The following is a 19,116-nucleotide window of genomic DNA, read 5'->3' as shown; positions in this document are numbered from 1 at the left end:
TCAGAATAAAAAGGAGAAAGAAAAGGAAGAAAGAAAGAAAGAAGAAGATAAAATAAAATAGAGTAAAATAAAATAAAATAAAGTTATTAAAATTAAAAATAATTATTAAGAAAAAAATTTTTTAAGTAATAAAAAAAAAAAAAGGACAGACAGAACCCTAGGACAAATGGTAAAAGCAAAGCTATACCAACAAAATAACACAGAGAAGCATATACATACACACTCACAAAAAGAGAAAAAGGGAAAAATATGTATATATCGTTGCTCCCAAAGTCCACCTCCTCAATTTGGGATGATTCGTTGTCTCTTCAGGTATTGCACAGATGCATGGTACATCAAGTTGATTGTGGAGCTTTAATCCGCTGCTTCTGAGGCTGCTGGGAGAGATTTCCCTTTCTCTTCTTTGTTCACACAGCTCCCGGGGTTCAGCTTTGGATTTGGCCCTTCCTCCGGGTGTAGGTCGCCTGAGGGCATCTGTTCTTCGCTCAGACAGGACGGGGTTAAAGGAGCAGCTGATTCGGGGGCTCTGGCTCACTCAGGCCGGGGGGAGGGAGGGGTACGGATGCGGGGCGAGCCTGCGGCGGAAGAGCCCGGCGTGACGTTGCACCAGCCTGAGGCGCACCGTGCGTTCTCCCGGGGAAGTTGTCCCTGGATCACGGGAGCCTGGCCATGGGGGGCTGCACAGGCTCCCGGGAGGGGTGGTGTGGAGAGTGACCTGTGCTTGCACACAGGCTTCTTGGTGGCTGCAGTAGCAGCCTTAGCGTCCCATGCCCGTCTCTGGGGTCCGCGCTGATAGCCGCGGCTCGCGCCCGTGTCTGGAGCTCCTTTAAGCGGCGCTCTTAATCCCCTCTCCTCGCGCACCAGGAAACAGAGGCAAGAAAAAGTCTCTTGCCTCTTCGGCAGCTGCAGTCTTTTTCCCGGACTCCCTCCCGGCTAGCACCGAAGCCCGAGCCTCAGCTCCCAGCCCCCGCCCGCCCCGGCGGCTGAGCAGACAAGCCTCTCGGGCTGGTGAGTGCTGGTCAGCACCGATCCTCTGTGTGGGAATCTCTCCGCTTTGCCCTCCGCACCCCGTTGCTGCGCTCTCCTCTGTGGCTCCGAAGCTTCCCCCGTCTGCCACCCGCAGTCTCCGCCCACGAAGGGGCTTCCTAGTGTGTGGAAACCTTTCCTCCTTCACAGCTCCCTCCCACTGGTGCAGGTCCCGTCCCTGTTCTTTGTCTCTGTTTTTTCTTTTTTCTTTTGCTCTACCCAGGTACGTGGGGAGTTTCTTGCCTTTTGGGAGGTCTGAGGTCTTCTGCCAGCATTCAGTAGGTGTTCTGTAGGAGTTGTTCCACATGCAGATGTATTTCTGATGTATTTGTGGGGAGGAAGGTGATCTCCGTGTCTTACTCTTCTGCCATCTTGAAGCTCCTCCCAAAACTGATAGAACTATAAGGAAAAACAGACAAATCTACATTTATAATTTGGGATTTAATAGCCCATTCTCACTAGTTGATACAACTACTAGACAATAGATCTGCAAAGATAGAGAAGGCCTGAATAACACCACTAACAAATTCTAATGGACACGTATAAATCAGTCCATCCATCAACAGCAGAATATATTTTTTCAAGATTCTGGAGATCATGCAACAAAATAAACCACATCCTGGGTCACAAAACAAACATCAAAAATATTAAACATGCACAGCAAAGAAAACCATCAATGAAATGAAAAGACAACCTACAGAATGGGAGAAAATACCTGCAAACAGTACAACCAACAGAAGCTTACTTTACGAAGTATACAAACAGCTCATACAACTCAATAACAAAAAAACAAACAACCCATCAAAAGATGGGCAGAAGACCTAAATAGACATTTCTCCAAAGAAGACATACAGATGGCCAATAAGCACATAAGAAGATGCTCAACATCACTAATTAGAGAAATACAAATCAAAACTACAGTGAGGTGTCACTTCACTCCAGTCAGAATGGCCATCATTAAAATGTTTAAAAATAACAAATGCTGGAGAGGGTGGGCAGAAAAGGGAACCCTCCTACACTGTGGGTGGGAATGTAAATTGGTGCAGCAACTATGGAAAACTGTATGGAGGTTCCTCAAAAAACTGAAAATAGAGTTGCCACATGATCCAGCAATTCCATTCCTGGGCCTATATTTGGAGGAAACTCTAATTTGAAAAGATACATGCACCCCCAATGTTCATTGTAGCTCTATTTACAATAGCCAGACATGGAAGCAACCTAAATGTCCATTGACAGAAGAATGGATTAGGAGGATGTGGTACTTATATGCAATGGAATATTACTCAACCATAAAAAGAACGAAATAATGACATTTGCAGCAACATGGATGGACCCAGAGATTATCATACTAAGTGAAGTAAGTCAGAAAGAGAGACAAATAACATATGATACCACTTATATGTGGAATCTAAAATATAACAAAAATTAACTCATTTACAAAACAGAAACAGTCTCACAGCCATAGAAAACAAGCTTATGGTTACCAAAGGGGAAAGGGGGGGGAGGAGGGATAAATTAGGAGTTTAGGATTAGCAGATACAAACTACTATATAGAAAATAGACAAACAACAGGGGACTACTATATAGCACAGGGAACTACGTTCAATATCTTCTAATAATTTTGATGACAAAGAAAATGAAAAGATTATATATGTGGTATGTATATATATATATATATACACACATATATATATCTGAATCACTATGCTGTACACCAGAAACTAACACAATATTGTAATTTCACTATACATCAGTTTTTTAAAATAATAATTTAAAAATAAAAAATAAAATAGATAAACAACAAAGTTCTGCTTTATACCACAGGGAACTATATTCAATATCCTGTAATAAACCATAATGGAAATGAATATGAAAAAGAATATATATACATATACACTTATAACTGAGTCACTTTGCTATGCACTGGAAACTAACACATTGTAAATCAATAAAATAAATAAATAAATAAAACTTCAATGAAACAAAAAAGAATGAACATAATCATAATGACAGCAAATATATACATAAAACCTCTAAGTCTATAGATGCTTTTCCAAGTACTTTACGTATAATATCCCATGTAATCCTCACTCAAATTCTTTGTTGTTTAAATAACCTTTCATTTTTAAGTTTTAAAAACTAAAATATAGAAATTGATGTAAACAACATTCAAATCATAGCTTAAGAATTTTCAAACATTAAACAATGAAAAAGACAAAGTATATTTCACAAATATAGCTATTAATGTTTGTCTTTTTTTTAACTAATGGAGTATTACTTTGCCATTAAAGAGAATGAAATAATGCCATTTGCAGCAACATGGATGGACCTAGAGATTATCATACTAAGTGAAGCAAGTCAGACAGAGAAAGAGAAATGTTGTATGATATCGCTTATATGTGGAATCTAGAAAGAAATGATACAGATGAATTTATTTACAAAACAGAAACAGACTCACAGATTTAGAGAACAAACTTATGGTTACTGTGGGGAAGGGTGGGGGAAGGGATAGTTAGGGAGTTCGTGATTGACATGTACACACTGCTATATTTAAAATGGATAACCAACAAGAACCTACTGTATAACACATGGAACTCTGCTCAATGTTATGTGGCAGCCTGGATGGGAGGGGAGTTTCTGGGAGAATGGATACATGTATATGTATGACTGAGTCGCTTTGCTGTGCACCTGAAATTATCAGAACTTTGTTAATCAGCTATACTCCAATATAAAATAAAAAGTTTAAAAAAATACTGCACAAATAGTTAAACTAAATATAATAGAGAAAATATAATTATTATTATTTTTTTTAAAAATGAAAATAGAAAAGAACAACTTAGAGCTTTCAAGAGTTAAATGAGCAAAGAGAGGAAGAGCCAGATCATTTACAAGTTAAAGGACCCAAGAGAACAGACTTTAAAAATAAAACAGAAATTGGTTTGTCCCTACCTCTTCCATTGATCTTGGCAGAGTTTCAGTTTCCTCGGTATCATGCTTGTTGCATGGAGCTGCAATTTGCTAATCACTAAACAAATGATAGCTATCTTTAACTCACAAGAAGAAATAAGACTATCCAACAAATATTCAAACTCAGTAGTAATCAAAAAACTGTTAGCAAAAAAACCAAATTCAGCTAACTTGCAGGATACAAATCAATACACAAAAATCAGTTCTGTATCTATACACTAATGACAAACGATCCAAAAGTGAAATTAATACACAATTCCATTTACAATTGCATAAAATGAATAAACTACCTAGGAATAAATTTAACCAAAGAGACGAAAGACCTGTACCCTAAAAACTATAAAACATTGGTGGAAGAAATTGAAGAAGACACAAACAAATGGAAAACTATTTTGTGGTCATGGATTGGAAGAACTCATATTGTTGAAAGAACCATACTACCCAAAGCAATCTACAAATACAATGCAACCCCTATAAAAATTCCAATGGCATTTTTCAGAGATATAGAAAAACAATACTAAAATTTGTATGGAGCCACAAAAACCCCAAATAACCAAACCAATCTTGAGAAAGAACAAGCTAGAAGCATCACGCTTCCTGAGTTCACACTATATCACAAAGTCATGGTAATCAAACAGTATGGTATTGGCATAAACACAGACGCATAGATCAATGGAACAGAAAAGAGAGCCAAGTAATCAACCCATCCATATAAAGTTAATTGATTTACAACAAAGGAGACAAGCATATACAATAGGGAAAGGACAGTCTCTTCAACAAATGGTCTTGGGAAAACTCAACAGCCACACGCAAAAGAGTGAAACTGGACCCCTCTCTTATACCATTCATAAAAATCAATTCAAATGGATTAAAGACTTGAACAGAAGACCTGAAACTGTAAAACGCCTAGAATGAAACATAGGCAGTAAGCCATGTGACCTTGGTCTTGGTGATAATTTCTTGAACCTGACACCAAAAGCAAAAGTAAAATAAACAAGTGAGATTACATCAAACTAAAAAGCCTCTGAACAGCAAAGGAAACCATCAACAAAATGGAAAGGCAACTTACCAACTGGGAAAAAAGTATTTGCAAATTGTATATCTGTTAATGAAATAAAATGTATATTTTAAGGCAGGACAAGAACATTTAAACATAAGATTCTTCTCTCTGTCTGTCTGGGCTTCCTCCTTCCCTCCCTAATGTGCAATGTGCATCTGCCTTACACATTAAACAGATCTCCTCAAAGGGAGAAATGTTTCTCAGTCACAAAGAGCAATGTGTTTCTTCCTTTCTTCTGAAGCTAACACTGTAACTTCTTAAAATATCAGCCTTCTTTCCAACACTGTAGAGGGTCATGGTGACTTGCTGTTCACTTTGTACCTGCTTACCTGGACTATGTATATTTGGTGAACTTTATGAAAAATGTCAGTATGTCATTTGATGTATGATCCTTTGTCTCAAAAATGTACACGACTCTGCCTTCGACTTCTAAGAGACAGAACAGTTCTCAGAGATTCCGAGGGTCTGTCTCCTGGGTTATAATCCTCAATTTGGCTCGAAAAAAATTCTTTTTTTCTTCTCAATTTGATTGTTAATTGAATTTTTTAACAATGGTAAGGGCTTAATATCCAAAATGTATGAAGAACTCATACAGCTCAATAGGAAAAACTGAAACAATCTAATTTTAAAATGAGCAGAGGGTCTGAATGAACATTTTTCCAAAGAAGACATACAGATGGCCAACAGGTACATGAAAAGGAGCTCAGCATCATTAATCATCGGAGAAATACAAATCAAAACCACAAGGAGATGTCATCTCACACCTTTGCAATGGATATTATCAAAAAGACAAGAAATAACAAGTGTCAGTGAGGATGTGAAGAAAAGGGAACCACTGTGCACTGTTGGTGGGAATGTAAATTGTTGCAGCCACTACAGAAAAGAGTATGGAAGTTCCTCAAAAAATTAAAAATATAGCTACCATGTGATCCTCAAATTGCACTTCTGGGTATTTATCTGAAGGAAATGAAAATACTGACTCAAAAATCATCTGCACCCCCAGGTTTATTATTGCAGCATTATTTACAATAGCTAAGGCATGGCAACAACCTATGTGTACATGGATGCATGGATAGATAAAGAGAATGCAGCATATATATCATGAAATATTATTCCAGATTAAAAATGAAATAAATCCTGCCATTTGTGATAACATAGATGGAACTTGACGGCATTATGTCAAGTGAAATAGGTTAGACAGAGAAAAAATAAATACTGTGTGATATCACTTGTATGTGGAATCTAAAAAAGTTGAGCTCAGAGAGATTGGTAATAGAATGGTGGTTGCCAGAGTCTGGGGGTAGGGGAAAGGAGGAGATGTTGGTCAAAGGGTACAAACTACCAGTTAGAAGAGGACTAAGTTCTCAGGATAATAACAGCATGGTGATTAGAGTGAACAACACTGTGTCATATACTTGAAAGTCGATAACACTGTACATCTTAGATGTTCTCACCACAAAAAAAGGAAATGATAGTTTTGTTCGATGATGGAGGCGTTAACTAATGCTACTGTGGTAATCATGCTGTAAAAAACTAAGTGTGTAGGAACAACAAGATATACACCTTAAATTACACAATGTTGTATGGCAATTATATCTCAATAAACCTGGGAGAAAATATTTTCTACAAGTCAAGAGATGTTATCCCAAGACAAAGCACGGATATATTTGGAGTATGGTATGAATTGGGAAAGGTGAAGAGTTAATGAGCAGGTGGGTCAATGGAAGTGCAGATTCCTTGGAAATTGATCTAGGAAGTACTGCATTAAAGGAGGCCAAAAAACAGTCCTTGACTGCCCAGCTGATGAGATCACTGAAGATCATGGTCTGATGTGAAGATTGAGGGACTTCCCGTTCTTCAACATTCTCCTGGTACATAGCACCCATCAAATACCACATTAGCATTTTCCCATTACACAAGGGATCAGCCTCAGTCTCCCAAAGGGTTTTGAAAATGTGATTCAAGCAATTCATTTACATTCCTGTACTCTGACATATATGTGATAGGATATAAATTATAGTATAATAAAAATACCTGAAACCCTAAGAATCACTGATTCTAAGAAAGTCTCTTAGCTACATAGAAAGACATAAAGGAATGCAGGTTTATATGTGATTTCAGGGATGTCACAAGATGTCTCAATGGATGAGAAACTCAGTGACGAATAATTGAAAAAATGTGAAACCAGAGCATTGTTCTCATTTCTTCTATTACCAAAGATCAGGTTAGTGATATGTAAGATGTAAGACTTTGGGAAGTCCTATTTATAGCCACATACTCTGTGCAGGATGGAGCTTACTCAGTCAAACACGACACTGCTCACTGTACTGCTTTGACAGTAGAAACTGGAAGTTCAGTACCTACCTGGTGAACATTCTACAGAAACAATTCACTAAACTATTACCTAGTGTGTCAGTTTACCACGAGCATTTATATCCACCAGTTCCATAGTTCACATCATGGATAGCTAGAGATGCTGAAAACACTGTTCCTCCTCCAAAGTTATTTCTGCATTGGAAAAAATATGTGAGCTACCTGCTCTCGAATTTGCTTGGTCTTGATCCCATAAGTGATGGGATTCAGCATAGGTGGAGCCAGAATGCACACATTATCCAACAAGATGTGGATATGAGGTGGAACCTGGCTTCCAAACTGCTGAGTAAGCGTTGTGATGATCGCAGGCCCATAAAAGAGGAGGATGATGCAGACATGAGAGCCACACGTGTTGAGAGCCTTGTGACAAGCATCTTGGGGAGGCACGTGGAAGACAGCATGGAGAATCAGCGTGTAGGAAACAAAAATTAATAGGACATCTAAGACAACTGTTGACATTATAACAAAGAGTCCATACCAGATGTTTACTCATATGTCATTACAAGCATATTTGGCCAAGCCAATGTGTTCACAACAGGTGTGTGGAATTATATTACTTTGGCAGAAAGTCAATCTTTTCAGAAGAAATATCATGGGGAAAATCATACAATAACTTCTCAGAAAGATGGTAACACCAATTTTCCCAATCAGTGTGTGTGTGAGAATAGTGGTGTATCTCAGTGGGTAGAAGCATATGGCAATGTAGCAGTCAAATGCCACCACCAGCAAGGTCCCTGACTCAGACATGAAAGTGCTGTGTGTAATGAAGAACTGTGTGATGCAATGATTCAAGGAGATCTCCCCAGCACAGAACCAGAGATGGCCAAGGCCTGAGGTACTATGCATGTGGAGAGGACAAAGTCTGCCCCAGCCAGTATGCAGAGGAAGAGGTACATGGGTTCATGGAGGCTGTGCTTTGTCACAGTAATGAAGATGAGAAGGCTGTTCCCAGATAGGGCAATGACATACAAAAAGAAGAAAGGGATGGAAATCCACATGTGCTGGTCCTCTAGGCCAGGGATGCCCAGCAAATGGAAGACTGTGTGACTGACACCAGTGTGGTTTAAGGAAACATACCCATGGAGACCACCAGAGACATCACCTCATACTCACAGAGATGAAAATCCAGATTTTCCTGGAATATTCTTTTGGCATATCTCACACTCTCCATCTTCTCTGAACATGCAAATAATAAGAAACATAAAAAGTCAATAGGAAAAAAAAAAAGTCAATAGGGTATGTTCTCTGCTTCAATGAGTGACAGTCTAATTAAAAGATATGCATATCTCCAGATAATCAAACAAAACATATCATTGTGTATATTTCTCCTACCAACAGAGGCTTATGAATATTCAAAGGAAATCATTATATGTACCTGTGAAGGCTGTAACAAGAGGTTTCTTGAATATAAACTTGAACTTCACCTTGTGGTGGATGGTTTATCATAAAGAGAATGAAAAGAGAACGAAGTAATATGGAAAACGTAGGTATTCAAATTGAAGTATACCATTTATGAACAGTGTTCGTTCAGATCCAGGGGGCTATGCACAGGGAATACTGAAGAAAGCAGCGTGTGGTGTCATACAGGCAGATTTGGCCTAACTGATGGAAATGAGATTTAAAATCCCTCTGAATTCACCACATACAATTTGCACACTTGTGAAGGGATTCAGTAGACAAAGGTTAAGGAATAACACTGACAGGGCCTGTGTGCCTGGGGTGACACACTACTCATGCTCACATCTTAGGAACTACGTTTAGAAATGACTGGAATTGGAAAATAAGGCATTAGTGCTGGGAGGGGATGGAGATGACATTTGGAAGATTTTTCTGCAGGCGGAAATATTGTCATTTGGTTCTTAGTGTACATTCATTCATTCATTAATCCAGATGCAGAAAAAAATGGGAAACTTCCAGGGTCCTAGGGGCGTAAGTTTGAGAGTGAAGCAAACTTTAAGCAGGTGGTTTTAGAAAATTGGAGACAAATGTTGATTCTTTCTGTTGACGGGTATCTCAGAATATCTATCTCAGTATAAGTTATGTCTTAGGCTCATTAACAGTTTATCTTCCATCCCAGGTTACCTCTCTTGGTGTCTCTGTTTTTTCTTTGAGGGGAGGAAAATCAGCTCCTATAACCATCCTCCTAGTGATGGAAGAAACTGTTCTACAATTAGAGTTACTGGTCAAGAGAGTCTAGTCACTGGCCTTGATACAGGGAACTTTCTCTGGAGAGCATAGGGCTGCTCTGTGAGAAGGAGAAAGCCAGAAAGACACAATTCAACACAGAGAGGGGCTTGAGAAGGGAGGAGATGATAGAAGCTGAGGATGGGTGTGTGTTTGGAGAAAAGGAGTAAAAGGGAAGTGCTGTTTGTTTTTTTGGTTTTGTTTCTCTGAAAAATGGAAGCCAGGGAATTCAGGGGTATTTGCCCGTTTGGTCTCCTGATAGAGCGACTTTGGTGTAATACATGTTCATCCTAGAAATCCCCTTTCAAATGTCTCCTGTCTCATGTTTTCTTCTCACATCTGCCTAAGAGGGCCTGGAGGTCTCCTTTTTCCACACCCTGCTTTAGGAACCCCAGCACAGATCCCAGACATTCTCAGGGCTCCTCTCATATTTGCCAAGACATATCTGCAGTCTAAGTCAGTATCTCCATCTTCTAATGTCTGGTCCACTTATTGGGCACCAGTTATTTTTTGGATGATGACTCTTTATTTACTAACTTTCAGGAACATCAGATGGACCATGTATTCTCACCTCCCTCCCCAGACCTCACCCTCCACTTCTGCTAGAACCAACCAGATTTGTGTCTCTGGTCACTATCATTCCACACAGCCTCCAAGTGTCCTGTACCCTCTGGCCTGTCTGGGACATAACACCTGCCCAGCACTTACCTTCGTCCTTGAACCAACCCCATCTGCAGGTGTATAATTCATTTATCAGCCTTAGACTGAGTCTTCAGGAACAGCTGTTCAATTGGAGATGAAATTTACCTTGTTGCAGGATTTGGGCTCTTTATCCTCTGTCACGAGAGCACTTGAGGGAAAGCACTTACACCAGGGCTCCAGGGACAGAACTGTCTCCAAGAGCCTCACCTTCTTCCTAAATGGGCTGGGTCTCTAAGACCACTTCACATCTTCCTCACTTCCTCCTGCTCCTTTTCTCTCTTTTTCATCTCCAGATGATCTGATACATAAATCATCTACCATGTAAACCAGGCTTGCTTCAGGCCTATTGTAATGCAACAGGAATATAAATACTTACAATTAATATGGACTCATGGTTTTTAAAGTTTTATTCTTCATGAAAACAATTAATGAAATTCACATGAGTTTCAAATTCCAGAGTCATGAATACTGATGTTTACCTCTGTGTCTAAGGGTATAGAATTGTACGAGCTTAGCAGTTAGTAGGAGACGTGTGAGTCTTGATGCCTTAGACATGTCTATTTCATTTGCCTAACTAACTCCTTTAACTGCATTCAAGATTGTTCACTTTATCTTAATTTTCAGTTTGATCTGCAGAGGTCTACACATAGCTTTCTTTGTTTTTAAAGTCCTTGAAGTTCTCAGAGATTTTCGAATCTGTAAATTTATTGTTTTTACCACATTTGGATATATTCAGCAATTATTTCCTACAAGACATTTTTCTGTCCCCTTCTCTCATTTCATTTCGACATCCCAACAACAACACATATGTTAGACCTTTTGACATTTTTGCATCACTATTTGAATATCTCTTGATTTTTCTGTGTTTTCTGTCTCTTCTCCAGTTGTATAATTCTATTGAAAGATCTGACGGTCTATTTCCACAAGTAGGGTTACCTTGGTCAAGGGGTAAATGCATTTGTAGTTTTGTCCTATATGGATAGATTCCCTTTGAGAGGCTACACTATCTTTCATTACTAACAGCAATGTATGAAGGTAACTTTTTCCTCACAAACTTGCCTGTAGACTATATTGTCAAGTCATTGAACATTTGCCAATCTGATAGTGTGTCGAGTGGGACTATCTGCACAAATGGATGGCAATAATTCTTCCCTCTGCTGTCCACAGAAGACAACTCCTCCATCATGAGCTACAGTCTATTATCCACTCCCTTACATCTGTGATGGCCTCATGACTTGCTTTGGCCAATGGAGTGAGGTGGAAGTATTATATCCTCTGCCCAGTGGATTTAGAGTGAAGTGAAAGCAGGAACAACAGTCAGAAGGTGAATATATAATCAAGAAGCAACATCGGGGTAGATTGGACTTGGGAAGTGAGGGATTTGAAATAAAATAATTACAAATGAAGCTACTGACACACTTATATTGTGAGGTTATTGCTTCTCGGATTATAAAGTATTTCTGTCATTTTTGGACTTTTTAAAATTATTATTGTAAACACACACACAAATACAGAAAACAAAACAAAACAAATGAATGGCCTAACAAATTCTTATAAGGCAAACATCACCGAGGTCAAGAAATAAAACTTGATCAGACACACCTGCAGCTATGTCCATGTGCCCAGTCCCAGTCACAAAGCCATCCTTGGCATACCTAACCTTTCTAGTTACATGTATATTCATATCTTACAGCAATTTGCATCTAAATGCTGCCATTTCATCTTCAACAACCTTCTAAATATTCCGTTTGCCTCTGTGTCTTAACTGGAACCATGTCTGTCTACTCAAGAAACTGCTGTATTTCCAGCAGCACATCTAAATCTTTATTTCCCATTCCTCATGGTTAGACAGAACGATATTATTGTTAGCTACAATTACAACTTACAAACATAACTTCTCCTCCCTTTAGCAAAACTACCAACACCAGTGGTGTTCAGACCACATGGCAACTATTCTCCCACCATATTTAACTAACACCTGATCTAGCCCCATCCTCCCCACCCAATGATTTTTTTTAATGTAGCACCCGGAGGACCACAGAGAATTTAGCAGCTTTCTGGTCCAAATTCTGACTCAATTTTGGTGGATCTGAAGCTGGAAAGAACTTGCCACAATGAAGAGCATCCTAAGATACTGGTAAAAGGACTGTCCAATGATGAAGATCAGGACTCGGCATCCTGGGACTGCACTCACCACGAGTAAGACCCGAAGATACCTTTGAAATTCTGCCAGCAGTTCGCAGTCCTGGCTAAACACTGTGGGTAACATCTACAGCTCCACGTAAATGATCTCTGGGTTCCAATCACCCCTTCTAATCTGTCTCCGACTCTCCGCACAAGGAAGCCCGAGGTGCTGCAGGGGTTTGGGAGGAAACATGGGCCCAGGCAGCCTCCCAGGTGACCTTTAACTCACCTTCTGCTCTCATTCTTAGCAACTCCAGCAACCAAAATTTACCCACTTGATGCCCACGATGTTCAGGGTTTTGACGTCTTCCTCAACTGCATCTTTTTTTTAAAGATTTTTTTGATGTGGACCATTTTTTTTAAAGTCTTTACTGAATTGGTTACAATATTGTTTCTGTTTTATTTTTTGGCTTTTTTCCTGCAAGGCATGTGGGATCTTAGCTCCCTGGCCAGGGATCGAACCCCCACCCCCTACCTTGGAAGGTGAAGTCCCAACCACTGGACTACCTGGGAAGTCCCTCAACTGCATTTTTCTAACTCTACAAGAGACACCAACTTCTACAGTTCCATCAAGAACTCTACCACTAGATCAAAATCGAAACAGTAAATTCACCAACATTAAAGTTCTAACTTTCCAATCTCTTTTATATGTTTATGACCTATAAGGACTCTTAGACAATGTTCCACCATCTATTTAATCAAGTCCCATTCCTTTTCATTTATTCACATACACTTTATATTTTGTTTTTTTAAGTAAATGTATTATATTATTTTTAATTTTTATTAGACTATAGTTGATTTACAATGTTGTATTAGTTTCTACTGTACAGCAAAGTGAATCAGTTATACATATATATATCCACTCTTTTTTAGATTCTTTCCCCATATAGCTCATTACAGAGTTGAAAAGAGTTCCTTGTGCTATAGAGTAGGTCTTTATTAGTTATCTATTTTATATACACTTTATATTTTGTAATTCATCACTGTAATCACTCCATTTTAGCATCTGCAACATTTTACTCATCTGTCATATTTTCCTTGACTTGCCCAAACAGATAGGAACTCAATTAGCAACATATTAAATTTTCCTCAAAATGGATTTTCCAGCAAAAATAATATCAACTGGACAAAACATTTCTATCTTCAGAACACCCAAAACTACCTAAAAATCTACTTTAATTTGGTGTTCCCATCACATGAAATGATAGCCTCAATGGATTATCCCCTCCTGGCTCCACTCTTATCCTCAGGAATTACTGTACAAGCTAATCCCAACAGGTCCAACCTTGCTCCAATCTGCCTACACTCTGTAAAGAAAGTCGACATCTACTTTGTGACATAGCAAGTAACCTAATTCAACCAACCCAACTACCTCTCCTTTATTTTCTCCTGCAAGTCACACAGGACTTGGTGCCACTGCTGATTAGAACCAAGAGTGTTTTACTTCCCAATAGTAAGGATCCACTTTCAGAGGAGCACAAAACTCAAAATGATGAATGTTTTAAGCATAAAGAAAATTCTCCTTAGGAAAGAATGCTTTTCTCCATGGAATTCAAATGACTTGAACAATAAGAAACCAAGGGGATCCGTTTGCAATATGCATCCCCTACCACAAATGAAAAGACACCTTTTCTTTAAATTAGAGGTTTTATTTCATTTAATGAGCTATTTAATTGAACAGATCATACCAGGATTTTAGTAATAAATGCCACCCATTATCTACCCTGAGTTTCTAATACAGTTGGCATTAGTAAAAGACATACAATCTAAAAATGAAAATATTTCAAAGTTCAAACATTTAATATAATCCTATCTCACGAAAAAAAAAAAAATTAACATACACCTCGCCAAAAGGGCAAAAGGAAATTGATAAAAATGGACGGAATACACAATGTTTTTTTTTTTGTTCCAGAGCATCCTTCAACACATCACTTGTCCAGCACTCGATTATAAGCCTTGGTTTGTTCATCGGGAAAACGGAGTCCTCGAGGTTAACTTCCTTGCAGAGCCGTGTGAGCACTGAATTCTTTCTTCTGAGTCAAGTACCCACACCATTGTCCCTCAAATTGGAAGGGTTTGGATGCCGACTGGCGGTCCATGTTCCGTTTCCCATGAAATATATTCTCCTCCACTTCCTTCCCTGCGTTGAAAAAAAGGGTACCTGAAAAAAATCATAGAGACGGCCTTTAGTGGAAAGGGTTTTGAGGGCTCTTCTCACAGAAAATACCAGCTAGCCCAAAAGTCCAGGCACAAGTTCTTACCTGCTAAGGAGCTGAAATCAGCCAAGATCTTCAGTAGAAGCAGACTGTGTGAAGAAAGTTCCTTCCTGTTTTCTCCTTCTCTGCCTGGAGCAACGCAGCCAGACTGCCTTCCATGTCTTCCGCCTGCTGGAGACCTTGGCAGAGCTCACAGATGATCAGATATCCAAGGGTGGCTAATTCCAGGGTGTTCTCTATGTCCACGTTGATCACATGTACAGGCTGACAGGTCTCCTGATCTCTGGCACACACATCTGCCACCACCCTGTCATAGACGCTCTCCACACGGGTGAAGATGACATCGAAGGGATCTCTGCACTCTTGAAATCTTTCCGGGTGAGGCTTGATTCTCTCATTTCTTCCCAAGATGTGTAAGACTCCATTCCCTTTGTAGTATTTTTGGTCTTTACAGGAAAGGTCCTTGCGCATCATCTTATATGAAGTTGAAAAATCATAAGCCACTGGTTCCTTGGGTGCCAGTCTTGGGAACCTCACAAGGGATCCCATTCCAAAAGACCTGATGCTGAAACCTTTCTTCCTGAGGATGCTGTGGGTTTCCATGCTCCTGTTCATGTTACTCATACAGACCACAGCCACCCTGAGCGGAGAGAAGGGCATGATGGCGGCTCCTTGGGACTCCCAGCCAGACGAGTGGACTTCAGGGGCCGAGGGAACTCTGAAGCCAGGAGGATGACCGGCTGGGTCCAGCTCTCCCAACCTGTGTTAGTGTCAAAAAACGGAAACCGGGTTTATATGGAGTCACCTCCCCACAGTAGAAGAATTCTTGATTGATGATTGGCTTAACTCTTGAGTGATTGGGTTTGGATAGTGGGCTCTGACCAGAGAACCCAAGCCAGTCATCAGAACCATCCGGTCGTTAAATCACCTGAACGTCTAAATCTCCACAAGGGTATGGCTACCCCGTGGGTGTGTCTTCAAATCTCCACTTAGCCCTATTGGTGCACCCGTGGATGGGGCTACGATTGATATTAGGCAAATTACCTAGACTCCTCCAAAACTTGTCACCAGCCCCTCCAGTGACTTGAGAACATGCCTGTGAAAAACGTGTTTGAAACTTCCAAGCTCACACTTAAGTCAATTTTACATAAAATTACAAGGGTTGTTTCATATTCCTTTCATCAGCTGATACTCTAGAAGTGTAATTGTGTCAAATCTCAGGAGGATTCCTATAGTTTTGCCCATAAAGTAATAAAATGATTCACCAGTGTAAAAAGCGACTCCTGGAAAACATCTCTGCTGACAGTGTTTCAGGAGTTATAAGAACACTACACATCCTCCGATTGATTTTCTTGAATTCATGATGATTCTCCAGGGACTGGAGCGGTCTCCACTGGCTCTCCCATGTCTTCAAGTACGGCTCTGTTGGACCATTCTATACTGAAATAGTCATTTTTAGCTCCATTCCTTTTGTTAGTTTCCACAGTTGACTGAGCAAAGGACATAGAGGTAAAACTCATGAACGGGACACCAAACAGGAAGGAGAGACAGTCCTGTCACTTCAAAATGGTACAGGAGGAACATCCATTTAGAAAGCCACAGATTTTATGTCCCTGTGCCTCTGTCAATTATAGTGATTGTCACATTGCAAAGAGTCCTACCTCGGTAAACACACTCGGTCTTCTCAAAGCGTGAATCCAAGACCCAGGGCCTTAACATCAACCCGGAATGTGAGACAAAGGCAAATTTGGACCCCAGACCACCAAATTAGAAACTCTGGGAGTCGAGCCTGGAGATCTGGGATGTACGAAGCCCTTCAGATGATTGTGATGTGCACCAAAGCATGAGATCAGCTGTCTCAAAGCAGAGGGTCCTGAGCCTTAGTTGGACCTTGGAAGTCCCTGGGAATTCATTCCAAGCAGGGCTTCAAGAGCACAAGGGAAGCAGGATGTTCATAAGAGAAAAGTCATGGTAGGAAAAACCAGGCGTAAATGAAAGTGTACTCAGAATTTACATATACTGTGAAATTTTTTTTATTAGCGTCAGTGACCCAGACCTGAAACATTCTAACACACGTCGAAGAGCAAGATCTTGGGCTCAAACTATAATCAAGACCAGAGGGGAGCACCATGTTTCAGAAGAATTGAGAAATACTTCTTTAAGCCAACCCTTGAAGACTAGTACACAAACTGGTGCCATATAATGTGACGAAGGTGAAGGGGGGAGACTCGGAGGATCGGCCATGGTTTGTTCATCTGGAAGTGGAGTTCCTGGATGTTCACTTCCTCACGGAACAATGTGAGCACTGAACTGTCTCTTCCAAGGAAAGTACCTCGAATGCTGTCCCCAGTGTTGGAAGGGTTTTATGCCTAGTGGTAGTCTGTGTTGCATTTCCCATAAAATGCTTTTCTCCTCCACTTCCTTCCCTGGCTGGGGTGTCTCTGAAAAAAAAATCATACACATGTCTTTTAGCGGAAAGAGTTTTGAAGACGCTTCTCACAGAAAATACCGACTAGCCCAAAAGTCCAGGCACAAGTTCTTACCGACGAAGGAGTTCAAACCAGCCAGGATCTTCAGTAGAAGCAGACCGTGTGCAGAAAGCTCCTTCCTGTTTTCCCCTCTGCTGCCAGGAGAAGCTCAGCCAGACTGCTTTCCATGTCATCCGCCTGCTGGAGACCTTGGCAGAGCTCACAGATGATCAGAGATCCAAGAGTGGCGTCCTCCAGGGTGTCGTCTATGTCCACGTTGATCACGTGCACAGGCTGACAGGTCTCCTGTTCCCGGGTGCACAGATCTGCCACCACCCTGTCATAGACGCTCTCCTGACACGTGAAGATGACATCAAAGGGATCCCTGCACTCTTGAAATCTTTCCGGGCGAGGCTTGATTCTCTCGTTTCTTCCCAAGATGTGTAAGACGCCATTGCTTCTATAGCGTTCTCCATCTTTGTGGAGAAGGTCCTTGCGCATCTGCTCATACGTGGTGGAAAAATCATAAACCACGGGGAGGTTACCTGCACGTCCTGGGAGCCTCACACGGGATCCGGCTCCAAAAGACTTGACACTGAACCCTTTCTTCATGAGGATGCTGTGGGCTTCCATGCTCCTGTTCATGTTACTCATACAGACCACAGCCACCCTGAGCGGAGAGGAAGGCGTGATGGCGGCTCCTTGGGACTCCCAGCCAGACGAGTAGACTTCAGGGGCCGAGGGAACTCTGAAGCCAGGAGGATGACCGGCTGGGTCCAGCTCTCCCAACTTGTGTTAGTGTCAAAAAACGGAAACCGGGTTTATATGGAGTCACCTCCCCACAGTAGAAGAATTCTTGATTGATGATTGGCTTAACTCTTGAGTGATTGGGTTTGGATAGTGGGCTCTGACCAGAGAACCCAAGCCAGTCATCAGAACCATCCGGTCGTTAAATCACCTGAACGTCTAAATCTCCACAAGGGTATGGCTACCCCGTGGGTGTGTCTTCAAATCTCCACTTAGCCCTATTGGTGCACCCGTGGATGGGGCTACGATTGATATTAGGCAAATTACCTAGACTCCTCCAAAACTTGTCACCAGCCCCTCCAGTGACTTGAGAACATGCCTGTGAAAAACGTGTTTGAAACTTCCAAGCTCACACTTAAGTCAATTTTACATAAAATTACAAGGGTTGTTTCATATTCCTTTCATCAGCTGATACTCTAGAAGTGTAATTGTGTCAAATCTCAGGAGGATTCCTATAGTTTTGCCCATAAAGTAATAAAATGATTCACCAGTGTAAAAAGCGACTCCTGGAAAACATCCCTGCTGACAGTGTTTCAGGAGTTATAAGAACACTACACATCCTCCGATTGATTTTCTTGAATTCATGATGATTCTCCAGGGACTGGAGCAGCCTCCACTGGCTCTCCCATGTCTTCAAGTACGGCTCTGTTGGACCATTCTATACTGAAATAGTCATTTTTAGTTCCATTCCTTTTGTTAGTTTCCACAGTTGACTGAGCAAAGGACATAAAGGTTGCCTATGGGTCCTGGGAGCCTCACACGGGATCCAGCTCCAAAAGACTTGACATTGAACCCTTTCTTCATAAGGATGCTGTGGGCTTCCACGCTCCTGTTCATGTTACTCATACAGACCACAGCCACCCAGAGCAAGGAGGAGGGTATGGTGGTCGCCACTTGGGACTCCAGCCAGACGGCTGGAGATTGAGGAGACTTTGAAGCCAGGGAGAAGATTGCCTCTGTCCAGCTCTTCCAACTAGCATACTGTCAAAGAACAGAGACCAGGCTTATATTAAGTCACCACCCACCCTTGGTGCCTGGAGAACTCTTGATTGATTGACTGATTGATTGATTGGGCTAACTCTTGACTGACTGGGTTTGGATAGTGGGCTCTGACCAGAGAACTCAATCC

The 19,116-nt window shown here is 40.9% G+C and overlaps 3 protein-coding genes across 3 annotated transcripts; all 3 read right to left on the bottom strand.

Moving 5' to 3' along the window:
• Positions 1-7,555: 7,555 nt before the first annotated feature.
• Positions 7,556-14,595, bottom strand: LOC133099873 (olfactory receptor 52B4-like). Its single transcript, XM_061203721.1, is given in 3 exon segments — positions 7,556-8,244; positions 8,247-8,528; positions 14,493-14,595. Coding segments are annotated over 3 exon segments (1,074 nt in total).
• A 32-nt stretch (positions 14,596-14,627) lies between these two features.
• Positions 14,628-15,385, bottom strand: LOC133099316 (RNA polymerase II subunit A C-terminal domain phosphatase SSU72 like protein 3-like). Its single transcript, XM_061202910.1, has 2 exons — positions 14,758-15,385; positions 14,628-14,657 (listed from the first exon to the last, which is right to left on the bottom strand). The coding sequence occupies exon 1, from the start codon at positions 15,370-15,372 to the stop codon at positions 14,788-14,790; it is 585 nt and encodes a 194-aa protein (XP_061058893.1). The 5' UTR covers positions 15,373-15,385; the 3' UTR covers positions 14,628-14,657; positions 14,758-14,787.
• A 1,900-nt stretch (positions 15,386-17,285) lies between these two features.
• LOC133099872 (RNA polymerase II subunit A C-terminal domain phosphatase SSU72 like protein 3-like) lies at positions 17,286-18,824 on the bottom strand. The gene is made up of 2 exons (XM_061203720.1): positions 18,747-18,824; positions 17,286-17,969 (listed from the first exon to the last, which is right to left on the bottom strand). Exons 1-2 carry the CDS (start codon positions 18,822-18,824, stop codon positions 17,286-17,288), a joined length of 762 nt encoding a protein of 253 aa, XP_061059703.1.
• Between the last annotated feature and the right edge of the window lie 292 nt (positions 18,825-19,116).

Source organism: Eubalaena glacialis, chromosome 10 (genome assembly GCF_028564815.1).
Source record: "Eubalaena glacialis isolate mEubGla1 chromosome 10, mEubGla1.1.hap2.+ XY, whole genome shotgun sequence".
In the NCBI taxonomy this organism is placed as follows: domain Eukaryota; kingdom Metazoa; phylum Chordata; class Mammalia; order Artiodactyla; family Balaenidae; genus Eubalaena; species Eubalaena glacialis.
This window is presented reverse-complemented; position numbering and strand designations above follow the sequence as displayed.

Bases quoted from the DNA above. Each gene is read 5' to 3' on its own strand.
- LOC133099316 (XM_061202910.1), bottom strand. From the start codon at position 15,372: ATGCCCTTCTCTCCGCTCAGGGTGGCTGTGGTCTGTATGAGTAACATG.
- LOC133099872 (XM_061203720.1), bottom strand. From the start codon at position 18,824: ATGAACAGGAGCGTGGAAGCCCACAGCATCCTTATGAAGAAAGGGTTC. The intron at 17,970-18,746 runs GTGAGGCTCCCA...CACTAACACAAG, and splicing joins CTTTTGGAGCTGGATCCCGT to TTGGGAGAGCTGGACCCAGC.